General features: G+C 38.1%; 1 protein-coding gene across 1 annotated transcript in view; it reads right to left on the reverse strand.

The window, feature by feature from the left end:
• Window positions 1-1054: 1054 nt before the first annotated feature.
• Window positions 1055-16046, reverse strand: part of ZDHHC2 (zinc finger DHHC-type palmitoyltransferase 2) — a 28353-nt gene continuing 13361 nt past the window's right edge. Inside the window, exons 6-12 of the mRNA XM_035897797.1 lie at window positions 14173-14293; window positions 13297-13429; window positions 10781-10907; window positions 10506-10598; window positions 9285-9394; window positions 8790-8867; window positions 1055-5851 (exon numbers count right to left, since the gene is read on the reverse strand). Coding sequence (XP_035753690.1) covers window positions 8827-8867; window positions 9285-9394; window positions 10506-10598; window positions 10781-10907; window positions 13297-13429; window positions 14173-14293 — 625 coding nt within the window. The 3' untranslated portion in view covers window positions 1055-5851; window positions 8790-8826. The remainder of the gene's footprint in view (window positions 5852-8789; window positions 8868-9284; window positions 9395-10505; window positions 10599-10780; window positions 10908-13296; window positions 13430-14172; window positions 14294-16046) is intronic.

Raw genomic sequence — 16046 nt, forward strand, 5'->3', positions numbered from 1 at the left:
TGGTCTTTCCTGAGCAACATGAGCTCACCATCCTTGTCTACCTGCTCCGAGCCTTCTTCCATTGAAGGGGTTCAGTCCCTGGTCGCGGAATGAAACCGTGGCTTTATAAGGCCAAATGTTGCTGGGTTTATGTATTTTAAATGTGCTACATATTAATGAAGATGCCATTCAAAGAAAGGAAAAACCCCACAAACTTCAGCCCCTGCATCTTCACCTAGGCTTCCCAAGGGTGTATCTTGTTTTGTTTTGCTGACGTGTTTTTTGGATGAGTGGGGTTTTTCCCATTTTCTCAAGCGTCATTTTTACTTGAGAATATGTTTCTGTGTCCTCTGTTCTAAACTCCCAGTTGGTTTCTCAACCTTGAATTAAGTAATAACTCTCTCAAACTAGCAAGAGTGCAGTGAAAGGAAGAAGAAATTGCTTCTGTAGTGAATTGGTTTTTAGAACTGCCCTGTAAGTTTTAATATTCACATGATATTAATGGGTTTAGGATGGCATGGGTTCATTGCAGTTTATTAACTTGTAAAATAATTATTCTAAGTAGTGAATTTTTAAATAACATAGACTTCTTGAGATTTTTATTTAACACCACCAAGTCAATGATGGCAAAGTAAGTCAAAAGCCTCCAGTAGAACTGTTGGTATTTGTTTGACTACCACAAATTGTTTGTAGAGTTTGAACAAAATCTCACAAATAGCAAAACTGTTTTTACATCGAATAAAACACATAGGTTATCTCAGGGTACTTTTCCTTTCATACCACGAAGTTCTTTTTCTGGTATATCTGAACTTTAGTGTACCTTGGTTGTTTTCTTCCCTCTTGCCTGGCTGGGTATGGAAGGGCAATGAGGAAGATTCTTCTGCATTATTTTAGCAGTCTTGGGTTGGGAATGAAATGTGCTCACTGATGCCAACTGTGAAGATCTGATTTTTGCAGAGGCTCTGCTCGGCCTTTTTCTGCCAGCACAGATGAGATTTTTTTTTTTTTTTTTTTTTTTTTTTTATAAGTTGGCTAAATTTGGATAGTTGTTGGAGGGAAGGAGCCAGGGGGGGGGGAAGCCTCCCCTTCTCTGTGCATCGGGTAGAAATTGGCAACAGCTGAGCTTTTTGAGCTGCATTACAGAGAACATGCTTTATCTTTTATAGGGTAGCACATCAGAGCCGTGGTTGCAGTTGGCAGTATCTTTTATTTGCCTTTTATCATATAATAGCTAAGCTTTGCAAGCTCTCTGTTTTGCTTCACTCTTGTCCCTCTGCTTGCTCTGGTGTGTGTCTGTGATACCTATGGGGGTCGTTTACATGAAGGTTAATTGCTACTGTGCAATGTATCATCGCTAACCTACTGATTTTCTGTGTTATAGCTGTTTGAACTGCTGGCCAGTTCAATCTCTGATACAAGAAGTAACTGGAAATAGGTTCCCATTGCTCCGGCTGTAACACACAGTTTGTATACATTGTGTTTTGTCTTCATAACCAGGGTTCCTTCTTAGGTGAACTGAGAATTACTGTGTTTTCAGGAGAGGGAAAAAAAGGAAAATGACTTCATAAAACAGTGACTGTTGGGAAGTGTTGGGTCTGTTCCAGTTATGCCAATCAGTTAAACTGTGAGCATGCGGGAGGTGGGAAAGGGGCCGTGGCTCTCAGCACGCTTTTCCAACTGCTGCAGTCACACGGTTGGGCCCATCTGCTTGAGAAGATTTCGGTGATGTAGGCTGAAGCATGTCAGCAGTGCCCCAAATACTGGAAGCTACACAGATTTCAGGATGACCTAAGTTCCTGCATTTCAGTGATGGGCACCTCTAGGAAAACTTGGGAGAAATGAAGGCATTATCTATCTAGAATAAACCTTAGCAGGGAGAGGGATGAAGAGGATGTAGATCTCAATAGTACGTTTCAAAGGGAAGACTTTTCAATCTGGACTTGTGTGGGAAGGGAGGACAGAGAAGAATGATGATCAAAAATTTAAAAAAGGGAAAAATTGAAGAACTGCTGAAGGAAAGTAGGCTTTCCTTGGATTACGTCAGATGCCGCTTGCTCAGAATTTCACCCCAGAAGGCTCCTGCTTTTCCTGTCCTCTTCCCAGGTCACTGATGAACAAGTGATAGCTGCAAGTGAAGTGGCAACAAGGCCACCCCACCACCCATACAGCATAGCAGCACCTTCTTTTTTTAATCTTCTTGTTTTGGATGAGAAGGGATGTTCAGGCCCGCTGTCAGTAAAACAGAAGGTTGTGTGTCAATGACTACTGCGTATGCGCCTTGCTGAACATGAAGCATTTATTTATGTGAGCAATACATTAACAAGTGGCAAAGTTATACACTAAATTTATGTAGAAATATATTCCTCCAGCACACCTGTCACTGGAATCGGGGCACAAACTCTCAGTCCAAGTGATGCCAAACAGCTACAGCATAACCACGCACTAAACCCTACTTGCTTCCTGCAACCTTTCTGAAGTCTTGCTTGAAGACCCTGATTTTAAGTACACAAACAGTTAAATGTAATTACCAGTGTTTCATTAATTACCTGCCCACAGCTGTAGGCTACTAAAGAGCTTTCAATCTGCAACTTCTTAAACTGGACAGTTGGTATTTTTCTCTCAAGTTAAAGAATCAAAGTGCATAGCAGCAGCTGTGCCTAATTGCTCAGTGAGAGGAGCTCACCACCATCTACCTCTTAGTTTTCACAACAAAAATAGTTCTCAGTGAAGACATTGAGCGCTCCATCACCAGCACATCAACTGACAGAGAATAGGTGTGGACCACTTCTGGTGCAGACATGGACTGAATTTGTTCTAACCTACAAATTAAGGAAGCTTCTTAGGCATGGGGGGGGCTATGGTTCATATGATTGTTTACATATATACAAAATAAATTTAACTCTGTTGCCATTAGGGACTCAGGCCCATCTGAGGAGTCTAGAACTCATCCAGCTTCCAGTGAAGCTTGAAATGCAGTCATACTGCTAGACAAATATTAGGGCTATTATTTTCTTTTTAGCAAAAAAAGTAGATTAGTAACTGTACAGTAGGTAAAAAGCAGTCTTTAAAAAAAAATACAGAAATTACACAAAAGGCTGTAGTAAAGTGCCTAGCAAGAATATAAAGAACAGGAGAATCAGTGTGAGCGGACAAACACCATCGCATCCTTGCTCCCCTCACCTCTTCACAAGTTCTCCCGTGTACACTGTAACAGCATCAATGCTCAATGATAGTATGTCAAAAAGACCATTTTTCACTTCGCTATATAAAGCATTAGAGAGCTTAAAGCCAAGAATATAGTCATATCAGAAATACTACTTTGGAGCATGATTAGCTCACTTTTGTCCATACTCTATACAGGGGGGATGGCCAGGAGCCCTCAAAAGCTTGCTGACGGTGCTCTTCACAGAGGCAGAGCTCATTATCCATCCTGGGAGCAGGTGTAGCTGGAGCCCTCTGGCTCAGATCTGCTAACCATTTTTACCTCTGAGCTACCCGCATGTCTTGTTCCCCATCTCCTCCCTTCATCAGCATGCATTTCCCACACCTCCATCAGTTTTCTGCTAGAGGGACAGCCTCTGGCCCCATCAAAGCTGCAGATTATCTAGGGCTATTGTGGTTTCCAAAGTGTGACTCCTGAGACATGGAGAAGCCAGGCATTTCCTGATCCCTTATCCCTGCCGTTTCTCTACATTGACCGCCAGCCTTACTGAGAGCTCTCAGAGCCCTGGACAGCGTCAGGGAGGCCGACGTCTGTGAGAAAGAGCTCCACTTCCATTACAAGTTTTGCTAGGGAAGAAACCTGTACTTTGTACGTAAACATATGGAGCAACTTACACTGAAGCTGAATTTCAACTTTTTACTCAGTATTTTCAAATGCATGCTCCATGACAAACCACCCTGTGACGAACTGTGTAAAAAAACCCAAGGCTATACAGATAGAGAACCTGAAGTGTTAAAAAATATATTTTCCCTCTCCCCCTTCTCCCTTGACAAGTTAGCCTTTAAACAAACACCAACACAAGGTAAGCTGACAGAACAACACTGAATAAATAGCTGCAAAAAACTTTTGGTTGCTAGATGTTTGCAGGCATCATGTAAACTGTATGCTACCTTCATGCTAGTTTAAAAAAGGTTTTCTACATCAAGGGATCCATACTCCGGCACTTCTGGCAAGAAACATGTTTTCAGGCTGGTAAAATTTTGAGGATGAAAAGAAAAAAAGTAAAGTAAATACATTTTCCCTCACTAGAAAAAAAGCCACATTTGTGCTCCAACAGCTACACTTAAGTTCTAAACTGAAGACAAATTTTAAAGTTACCTGCCTGTAGAAGAATTAATTATAAGATTTTTGCTTTCAGAAGTCTGTCGCTTAGTCCTGCTGCCAGTTTTCTAAATAAATAACTGGCATCTTTGCATTGTGAACCAACCTGCTAAGTGACTCAGGTTTGATAACAGAAGTACTTTTCTGCTTCAACTGAACTCAGCTTATTCTGAGAGGTTTTCACTTTTTTTTTTTTTTGGACTACTCTCTTTATTTAGCCACCTAGAAAGCATAACTAAGTTCCTCCTAAAGTTGTTTTCAGAATAACAATTTGCATTTAAATGTAAACACTGATACCATAAATGTGGTGTATACAAAAGGCACAAGACAATTAGATTTGTGTTGCTGAGACTTCCTTGACTTTGAAAGTTGATAATGCATCTTTTATTATCTGGCCGGTAAACTCTGATCCTAAGGAAGCTGCTGACTCCTAACTTAACTGAGGGGGGTTTCCTACGTGCAGCAGCTTGGCTTTTTGGTATTGCAAACGTCTGTTGTCCTGTAAATGCAAATATCAGAAGTTATAACAGTAAGTCTCCTTGATTGTACATTATATTCATTAAGTTATGCAGTAATAAAGGCAGTGTCTTAAAGAACAAGTGAAAAAAGAAATAGGAGACAACTCTTGATTAATAAGAAACTAGGATTTTGAAAGACTGTGGCCCTCAGGAACACAGGTTGGTGGAAAGCCTTTTGGATCAAAGTTAAGTGCTGGCATTCATTTCCCAGAGGGGATAATGGCTCCAAATAGAACAATAAAATCCCCATTTCATAGCACTGTCCTGTGCAGGTCCCATCAAAATCCCTGGCTGGCCAGCTTCATTTATGTATCATCCATCTGAATGCAGGCCTTTTATCCCTCCACTTACCAGTGACCCACCGTAGCATTCCATTAACAAAGGAGTTTTTTACCCCCCTCCACGACTTTTTAAACTATTGGTAGTGCATGTCTGAGGGAAAACAATGCCTTTGCCGTAATGTTTTCAAAAAATGTTCCAAAAATAGCCAGACACTTCACTTGGGTTTCCTTATCTTCCCAAATGGCTCATCAAGCGCTCAAAAGAAAATACAGTCCACCAAGCCACTACGTTACTTGTACTCAACACTGGCTGTTCTCCCAATTCGCAAAGCCAGTAGCGCAAAAATTTGATTTTAAAATCAACTACTTAGAGCAATTTGAATTAACAGGTGAATTTTCAAAACCAAGGCAAGAACACTGACTGATAGGTAAGGAGGTGACATTCTTCTTGTGCTGAATATAGAAATAAAACCAGCCATTGAATTGACTCCTTTTTTTTTTTTTTCATTTCCTAATACTCAGAATCATCCTTCACCATTCAAACCCCGTAATTTTAAGTTGAAACATTCTTTATATGGTTCAGAAGTAGTATGTTTAGTTTCGTGTTTCAAGCAGTGACATGGAGACAGCTAATCATCTGTCAGTTTGTTTTCTGAGCACATCCACAGAGGAGCAGACAGGAGCAGCTGGCCAACAGGGCTGATATTTGGAAGAATGCATCTTCCTTCCAACGACAGCTTTTTCTTGAACTGGAACAGAACACAAATCACAAATACAGTATTAGAATTGAAGAATACTTAAAAATTAAGTTATTGCACCAGGTCTCATCAACTCGAAGGGGAAAGTGAACAACAGCTGAATGAAAAACCCACCCTGAAGAGCAATGCAGTAAGTCTGTTCACAGTTATGTTATTAATCCACTTCAGGATGACAGTGATTAAAAACTGGCTACAGAGCAAGCAGGCCACCAGTTTATAAAATGAAGTGAGCTATTTTTAGAGTACTTCCAGGTACCAATATCATTAAAAAACAGTTCACTCTTACATTTGTGTAAACTATATCTGGCAGTCTCAATAATTAGTCCTCTGATTAACTATAAAGGAGTACAGGATACAGGATACTGAACATAACCTTAGTTGGGACAGAAATTCAAATTACTAACACACTGGCAGGAGCTGTAGGCTGTATTTTTCATGTCAAAGATTAAATCAGTTGGTTTTGTTGTTGTGACTTCAGCATCTTTATTAATGCATTCCCTTCACTCCCTAGGAACAGATATAACTCAAATACTGACAATAACTGAATAACATTAAATGCAAAGTAGTTCCAAAACAATAATATAAAGACTTTTTTATATGAGGGCTCTTATCCCAGCAAATGTATGTCAGCTATATATATACACACACACATGGAGCAATCTAGCTTTTTTGTTACATCTCCAGAAAGTCTTATTAAGTGCTACATCAAAATATCTCAGACAGAGCTAAGGGTACAACCAAACTGGCACTTAGGCTCATGCCAGAGAAATCATCAGTCCTTAGCTACTGCCCTTTTGAGATGTACATGCATCGGTCTGAGGCAAAACTGACTTCCAGGAGCCCCTTTAGGCAGCTTTACACTTACTCTCTGGAACATAACCTTCTCTGAAGGTGGGCTCTCCTTAAAAAGCTGCACTTCTTTTTGTGAAATTTTGAAGAAACAAAAAACACTCAAACAAACCAACCAACCCCCCCAAAATCAAGGGGGTGGGGTAATCAGACTGCAAACACAAATCTAACTGCTACTTTCTCAGACTGGACTAAAAGAAGAAAAAAAAACCAAACCAAAAACACAACCAAAAAAGAGCATGAGATCTTTATCAAGCTAAACAGCTTGAGAAAAACACTTTCAGCATCTTGAGAACAATCACAGACCATGCTTGAAATTCAGAATAATCTGAAGGACACAGTTCCAATAAAATGTACACACTGTCCCAAGAAAGTTTAAAAGTTATTACTTCGGTAAATAAAGCATTAGGACTTCTGAAAGCACAGGTCCAACTTGACAAAACTAGTTGCAATTAGTATTTCTGTAACATAATCCAAAAATCTGTTTCTTTAAAGCCCGTCTCCAATGCTTTACTTTGGAGTAGTGATGACATGTAAGACATTAAACTGAATGAAGTTGAGTAATTTATTCTTTTCCAGAAGCTGTTGTTTTGTTGAAACAACTGATGGATTAAACAGGGCAGAAGCACGTCATTTTACGTTTTGAACGGAGGGTTAGAAATTAGATTTTCAGATTCTATTAAAAGAAAACCTACACAGAGCAATCAAAATTGCAGACACCGACTGAGCTTCACTCGCTCTCCTCTAACTCTGTTCATTTGACACCCACGTTTTCAACACTTCAACACTTCACACCATCATCAAGTTTGTAGATGTACCTATATCTGGAATGCACTGTGTCTTTTCATCACTTAACAAAAAAACCAGAATGTAATGGTCAAGAATTTTCTAGTTTCTCTGATGAATCCAACTGAACTTCTGGGACCTTTTTGGTACAAGCTACAGGCCACCTGCTGCATCTGCACACCTACCATTTTTATAATCTCCCTTGGCAGTGCAGTACCATGCCTGATGGGTCTGGTAACAATCACTGCAGTTCTGTGATGGCTTTCCATGCCTTCCACTTCCTCCAGGAGTGACTGAGAGCAGCCTGACAGTGTGTCCAGGAGCCACATCACAGACAAATGACTGACACCCGCTTGAGACACTTTTTCAGGATAACTGAAAGGGTGGTCCCAATAGCAGAGATGGAAACGACCTTGCTGGAGTGACTCCTCCAATGTTGTTAGAAAATTGTAAATTATTTTATATGCTGAAATTCTTAGGGTTGGAGTCAAATTTTTTATCTGGCTTTAAATATGAACTAGTTGATTTCCATAAGCTTTGCTGGGTTTAGAAATCTTCAAATACTAAAGTGAATACGATAATCTATTATGTTCATTTCACCCCACCCAATTATTAAGGTCTCCTCCTCTTACACACATAACAGAATTTGCTAGCTGCTTCTCAATCCTGTGTTCTGAGAAGTCTGCATTGCAAGACATGCAAGAAATAAAAAAAAAAAAAAAAAATCTCAGCTGGTTTTGACAACAGGTGACTAAATGCTCAGGAAGTCATATGGACACCTTTTGTCTTCAGTAGGCAACACTTTTAAAATTATTGAACAGGATGCTCAGTACCTGGCATAGAAGAACAAGCTGCTAATAGTTTTACATATTAGAATACATCTATTTTTCTTTCATTATCTGATAGACCTTTACCTGCTTTAGTAGACCAAGCTATGATCTTTGCATTCATTGTTAAGAACTAAATTCATTTTCAAACTTCCCTTTACAAAGATCTGCTGGACAGCTTGAATAGTCACAATTTCATTATCTTTCTGGAGAAAGGGAACAATAACAGTATTTTGGAATACTACCTAAAAAGCAATGTGTATAAAGGTTAAACAATATTTTGCAAACATGACACATAAGAAATCGGAGGTTTAGTTTAAAACTGTGAATTCATGTTCTACTACCTCATGGTAAAAAAGCATTAAAGAAAAGAAAACAGATAGGAATTGCTTTAGTTTCTTCGGTGCATTCTTCAGGTGGTAAGAAATCATGGAATAGCACATTAAGTACACAGAATATTAACATACCTTTCCTTATATATTCAGATGTTTCTTTTAAGGGAAACTAGGTTTCATTTTCCATGGTTAATGCAGGATTGCTCATACCTTTGAAGACAAAAAATTATTATTTCCACAGGAAAAGGTATCATGTCTCTTTCAGCAAGTAATACAGCCTTTAGTGGTCAATCATCTTGATGTCATTCCACTACCACAGAGTCTATTCCTGTCCTGTGTCCATTACACTGCTTTTCACTAATTGCAACAAGGTGTCACATTCTGATAAAAGTAATTTGTTCCCAAAAGAATTATCAGGTTTAGCCTAAAAGATAATTAGCAACTACTAGTGTTAGTGTTCTCAGTATCTTTTGGTCAGGTTAAATTGGGAAGGGCACAGCAGCTCAATACATGGAACTTCTTAGAAACATGCATTTAAAATGAGCTTCATGAATTTTGGTTCATGAATACAAAAACCAAGTGACCTTGGTCATTTTTACCCTGTATTCTCCAAAATCAATCCCTTACCCACTTTGCCCTTTTCAGTCTTTCCACTAGTTTCTGACCAAGACAGTGTATCCGTAAGAAGGTGGCTCTGGGAATCGCGCAACGGCTTTGCAGGAAACAGGTGGTTCTCACTGTAATGCCAATAAGAACAACATTGTAGAAAATTGCAATAGTTTTTCATCATCTTACCATACATTACAGTTTGTCACATGCAGTATTTCCCCTACCTCACCTCGCTTCTGATTAATCATTACACTGTTATCATTACATACATTACACTGTAGTTGTCACAGATGCAAGCACAATCTAAAAAGCAACTCCCTAGCACAGAACAGGGAAACATTCTGATTTTTTCTTTGACAGATATTACACGTTAATACACGTACTTCAGTTCCAAGTGCACTCCATCCATACTCACTCCTACTACAACTAACCTGACACAATAAATAGTGGAGAGAACATCTCCGAAATCTCTTGCCTAATACAAGCTATGGATCACTGGGGTGAGATTTAAAGCATCGATAAACAGCTAGCTGAAACGTAATGTATTTCCTTCATGAATAAAAGATTGCCAATATGATTCCATTATAATTTCTTAGTCACATATTCAAGTCTACTATACTTATCACACACTTCATTACATAGATGTTGCTAAAGAGTTACAATATGAAATACTAAGCTATTCTATTTATTTAGTTTAAGGAACATTTCCATACTTTTCATGCTTTAAAGATGTTATGGCCGTGAAGGATAAGGGTTAAGAAAATATCTTCTATTATCAGCAGAAATAAAACATGCGCATTTAATATGCAGCTTCTTGTGCTTCAGCACAAGTGTCAAGATCTGGGATTCCCTTATGCGAAGCATCTTTTCACCAGATATGAAAAAGCAGGCCTCCCCCAAAAGCCTTGCAAGGCAATGCCTCTGTATGACAGGCAGACTGACTAACTGCCTTCTATGTATGCAGAACAGAATGTTATGGATACTGTTTAGGCAGGCGTGGAAGATTCAGGTCCTTGGATGCCACTGAACTGAGACAAACTTATTTCCATAAATTTAATTGTAAGTCTGAGGATTGGCTGAATTACAACATAGCTGTTGAAAATCTGAGCTGTATTTATTAATAGGATACTCTTCATTTGCTCACCACTGTTAAGTATCTTATACATGGTTCTATTTATGTGTGCACAGGAAAAAATAGAATTATCAACTATTTGAAATGAGTAACAAAAAGCAGATTACTTTTTGGATGTTGAATTAAGACCACCAGGAGTGGAAGCTTGTTCAGGATCCTGATTAACAAGGCAAGTTGGGAAGGAGCAACCATCCCCTAGACTAAAAAATTCAGAATTAGTGTCATACATAAAAAAAAACCACCCCAAAAACCTTTGAAGAGCTGTTTTTTCTAAAGTGAATATTACTGTGTCTCATTTCAAAAATCTAACCACCCCCCTAAGCCCTTTGGATCTTGATTATTCAACAGTTTCAACAAGTGAAGCATTAAAAACTGAGCATACCTTGAAAACACAGGCAGCAACCAGTACTTCTTCTCATCACCAAACACCTGCCTTAGGTTTTTGCTGAAGCCCAAGCTAAAGCCATTCTTGTCTGTTCTGTGACGGAATATGGGAGCTCTGAATACCTCTTAAAAGAAAAAAAAAAAAATTGATTCCTTCGCAAGATAGTATGTTTAAGTTTCATGGCAGTATTTAGGCAACTGCACTGATGATACCATCATCCAAGAGGAAAAGCTGTACTGCTCAAATGACTGAGAAAGCTGGTCCAGTTGTGAAAGCCAAAGTCAGCCTTGTGCAGTCACTGGGCGTGCAGAGAAGTCCTATGGCTAAGAAAGGGTGGAAGTCTCCCCCACCCTCCTCCCTAATCAAGGCCAGGCAGGGTGAGGAACTCCCTTTTTATGTTATATGAAGATTTCAGCATGTGACTATGCCACAGAGAGTGTTCAAGAAAAAGAAACCTAACCAAAGGGTTTACTGCAGAAAGAGTAATGGCAAAGAGGAAAAGCTTAACCCACTTCAGTAGTAAGACAGGCTTTTCACACCCTGGGGTATGAAAACATTGTGTGTTTTCACAACTGCATAACGAAAGCACTTTACTCATAGACCCAGATCATTCCCTGTGAACATCCAACCTAAATTTCTGGAGAAGAGAGCTACGTATAACTTCAAGTGTTGCAAAGTGCCTGAAGCAGAAAACTCATTTACTTTCCAGTGACTGATGGCCATTTAATTCCCTTAACTGACTACACATAGCAGGCAAACTATATCCTGATAGCACAGCTCACACAGACCATGCTGGAACCATGCAGAGATCATCCTTCTGCAGTAAATCCTTAGCTATGAACTGCTGGAAACGACCTTCCACATGTAGTATGCATTAGTTACAAAGTGTTTTAAGTAAGGGGGAAGGGAAAATAGAGATACCCTTTTAGATACCCACATTACGGTAAGAAAGCAGCTACCAGGATGATTTAAGCACAATCACACCTAAAGCTGTCATGGCTTCATTACCGAACTATGGCATGTTCAGGGTTTCACATATCAAGCAATTTCCCAAAGTAAAATGGGGAGACGACAAAAACTCATCTTTTTGAGTAGTTTAAGCGTACAGAAAACATGGTGTATTACCTGCATGGACTTCCATTTGTTTTAAAAACATGAAATAAGGAATTAGAAGTGTACCTGCATTATGGTTACCTTTGAACAAATTTTTTTTTGCACTAAAATAAGAGCAGTTTATAAACAGAATATTGAATTATTTCTGTTCATTTAAACATCATTAATAAAACTTCACTTATAACTAGATTGACCATTTTTTTTCAGATAGTAATTTCTAAGTAGATGATTTTTGAGAATACTGAAGAAACCCACAAAACCTGGAGAAATATTTCTTCCAATTATATATATTTGAAGTTTTCCATTAATCATCTACATATTAGTAGATCTGAAGAGAACTGGAAAAAACAGATCAATTAATTGGCTTACTCTAATTCAGTTTATAGCAACAGAAAAGTATTTTGAGATTTAGAAACTTTAATGAATACATTGAAAATTAGTATTATTACAGTCTAGGATATAGTACAAATCTTCTGCACCTCCTTTTATTTATTTATTTTTAAAGATTTGTAACCAGACAAACACGCATCCTGGTTTAAAACCAATATTCCATGCAGTTATTTATACACTCCCATAGCAGAGGCACAGGCCACTGTCTTTGAGGTTTTTCAAATTAACTCATAACGCAGAGTCCTTTCTGTGCATCTATGATTATGCGGTAGACTGGGCTCACAACTGTGAAACCGCCCTTCAGATCTCAGTGTTCATTTACTACTAAATATAGCAGCACTGCCTTAAAGTCTGTTCTTCTGTATCAGATCATTCTCTGACACTGGCTCTTTGTGCTCATCCACGTTGACCAGAACTAACAACACGAGGGCCACAAGCAGCCTGCCTTCCACTGTGGGTTTTTTTTTTTTCTGTCTCCTTGCCTCCAGCACAGGCAAAGTTCTGGAATTACCAACTATGCCTTTCAGAGGTTCTAAACAAAATTGTAGCTGAATTGAACAGAGGAGCTTTGGTTCTGCAGGGAGCATGGACGGGAATGAAGCACTGGAGCCGCTGCCCTGACTGGGACACCACATCAGAGGACTCCGACCTGGGGGCTGGCAATGCCAAACGAGAACACTTGTGCACCCATGCGTTAGTGTGTCTAACATTTATTACAACGTGATCTCAATTTTTTTTTTTTTTTAAATCTATTCAATTTCTGTTAATAAGCTGTGGATGGGGGAGGAAGTGGGAGGAAGAGGGTAAGTTCATTAATAGCTTGGCCCCTTGGGGCAGTATGAAAAGAGAACTGGGGAGTCAGCACTGGACATTGCCAGACCCAGGCACTTCTAACAAGGATCCAAGGACCCTGTATCGGATTGCCCACTTTCTCCTTTACCCCCACACATACAGTATACACCTATTATTTATTTTTTGCTGTCAAACACAGAAGCATTAAATCCACTTACCTAATGTAGACTTGTTCTTGCTGACAAGCCAACAATGATACCCAAAGAGAGAAGACAGACTGACAGAAAACATAGCAGCAGCAAAGAATAAAAACATGATGTGGAACTTCGCTTGAGTGTCAGGAAGGCCGTTCTAAAAATAAAAATAAAAAAAAAAGCTGTTAGAATTGGGGAAATAGCTGTTCAATTTGATTATTAAAAATCCCCTATTCAACCAAATCAAATTCAGCACAGACACAAACGTACCATGCAACAAGAGTCTGAATAAAGGAATTATACACCTTCGATGTATGAATGGCCGTGCAATTAGGTTGTTGACAGCATCTAGGTTAAAGAAATGAGCCCTTTCTTGAGAAACTATAAATACTGACAAGACCCTGCAATTTGGATCTGAACTCTGAAATGTCTTTAGAGAAGAATAACTTATCTTTAAAAAAAACTGTCATGTTTAATTAGCCTTTTTAAAATAGTAATATATGCATAAATACTGCAAATCTAAGAAGGTAATATCCTAAGTTGTGAACCCAGATAATCATAATTAAAATACTTGAGAATGACCCTGAAGACTTTTCATAGCATAGCATTAAAAGAAGTTAACAAAACCTACATATAAATTAATTCCCTTGTAAACTATTTTCTAAATAATTAATAATAGCATACTTGTTCTACACAGTTTCAAAATAATGCAGGAATAAGTGAAACTTCTTAAACTATGATAAACAGAAACAAAACAGAGGACTACAATTATTAGATAAACTTTTGTACCTCGTATTAGGATACCAGATTACAATGTAAAGCCTCGAATCTTAAGACTTCTTGCACAGTGGTAACTTCACACGCTTAAAGACAGAATGTATGTATATTAAGAGTACTTACTGTCCAAAACTTGATAAAATACTGTAAATCCGTTGCAGCAATGAAAAGGCAATACAGTAGAGAGTAAGCCAAGAAGAGAAGAAAAAATTTGTAATTGGAGAATCCTACACAGTTGTTCACCCTGATAAAAAAAAAGTAAAAATAAAAATGGAATGTAAAGAAAGTTACATTCTATGCTTCCATCCAATTTAGAATTAAACTAATTTGCTCTAAGAAGGTTAATATCAATACGCAAACCAAGTTTTGCTTCTTATCTGTGACGCCTCAAGCTACTGAAATGTATTTAACTTCAAGTCCGAAATTAGTGTAGAAATTCTAATCAAAAGAACAACCACAACCACTCCAAAGAACTTTATCAGGTGCTACCACTTTCAACAGTTTACTGAAATTCAGTTTTGACTTGTTGTATGAAATCTGTTCCCAGGACATCCGATATAAGTGTGACTGAAGGTATAGTTACTTTTTTAGTTTGTAGGTAAGTTTAAGTATCCATGTTTTACCATTAGGCATACTGCACACAACAACTGGGACAGTTAAAAGCCAAGATTTTGAATCTTGATTGAATTTTGTGAGAATAAAAGCAGTCTCATTTAATCCACACCCTCCTTCATTAATCATACTACATATTAGTGTAAACTTTATTATTAAGATTCTCAAACTTAAGAATATTCACAAGAGATCCCTAAAATATTTTCATTTATATAAAATAATGAGGGAAATACTACTGTGATTAAAAATATGTTCCATATTGGTGATAAAATGACAGCAAATAAAAAAAGTTAGGAACATTTAAATACACATCCAAATGTTAAAATAAATCTCATTTTAGCATTTTTACTTATGGGTTTCAAATTCACCTGTTCCCCATTTCTAAAGAATTTATACATGATAATGAGCAATTAGTATACACTATCATCAGAGAGACATGATGAGAGTACATTTAGTATGACAGCATCTTCCCATTAGAGGCAATATATTAAGTATTATGAATTTCAGAGCTCTATTAACATGTAATGATGTTTCATCCACCAAATGAAAAATACTGGAGTGCTGCCCATGGACAGTTTATTGGTCGCCACCATTTCTCATTTATTTGGCTGCATTAAGAAGCTAGCCAAAGTTATCACTGTGCTGCTAACTTTGACAAAACTCTCCATAAGAGTTTGAAAAAACCAAGATCCCTATACCTTCTTTAATTAATCGATACTGCTGTCAGAAAGATCAGCTAATTAAGAGATGACTACATCCATGAAAGCACTTGTATGTTGAAAAATAATTCTCAAAAAATAAGAAGGTGCAGCAAGTCTCAACTTTAGCTTCTTCTAGAAGTACGGGACAAGTAATTGCTACTCTTCTCTTCTTTGGGGAGACAGTGATGCTAATGGCAGTAATTAGAATAGGGTAAAAATCTTAAAATACCAAATAAAATTTCACTGTACACTACTGTTATCCACCCTCAGGTTATATATTCCATTATTACATCATATTCTATGATAACCCTACTTTATGACAGTTTTTACTTTATGACACTGTTAACTGAGAAAAGAAACATCAAGTGAAATGTTATTCACCAGAGATGAAGTTTCTTGAATCAAAGACCGATTTATTTCTCGTTGTTCTTTTGCACTACTGCATACAGTACACACACACTAAAAAAACCCCTTCATAAATTATCCCACTCCCTGCAGTTTCGACAAAGCCCCAGACTGAGGAGTTCATCAAAAGATTAAATCATAGAATCATAGAATCATAGAATCACTTTGGCTGGAAAAGACCTTTGAGATCATCGAGTCCAACCTTTAACCTAACCCTGCCATCCCACCACTAAACCATGTCCCTAAGCACCTCTTCTATCCTTCTTTTAAATACCTCCA

This window comes from Egretta garzetta, unplaced genomic scaffold (genome assembly GCF_000687185.1).
Source record: "Egretta garzetta isolate BGI_Z169 unplaced genomic scaffold, ASM68718v1 scaffold46, whole genome shotgun sequence".
NCBI lineage: Eukaryota > Metazoa > Chordata > Aves > Pelecaniformes > Ardeidae > Egretta > Egretta garzetta.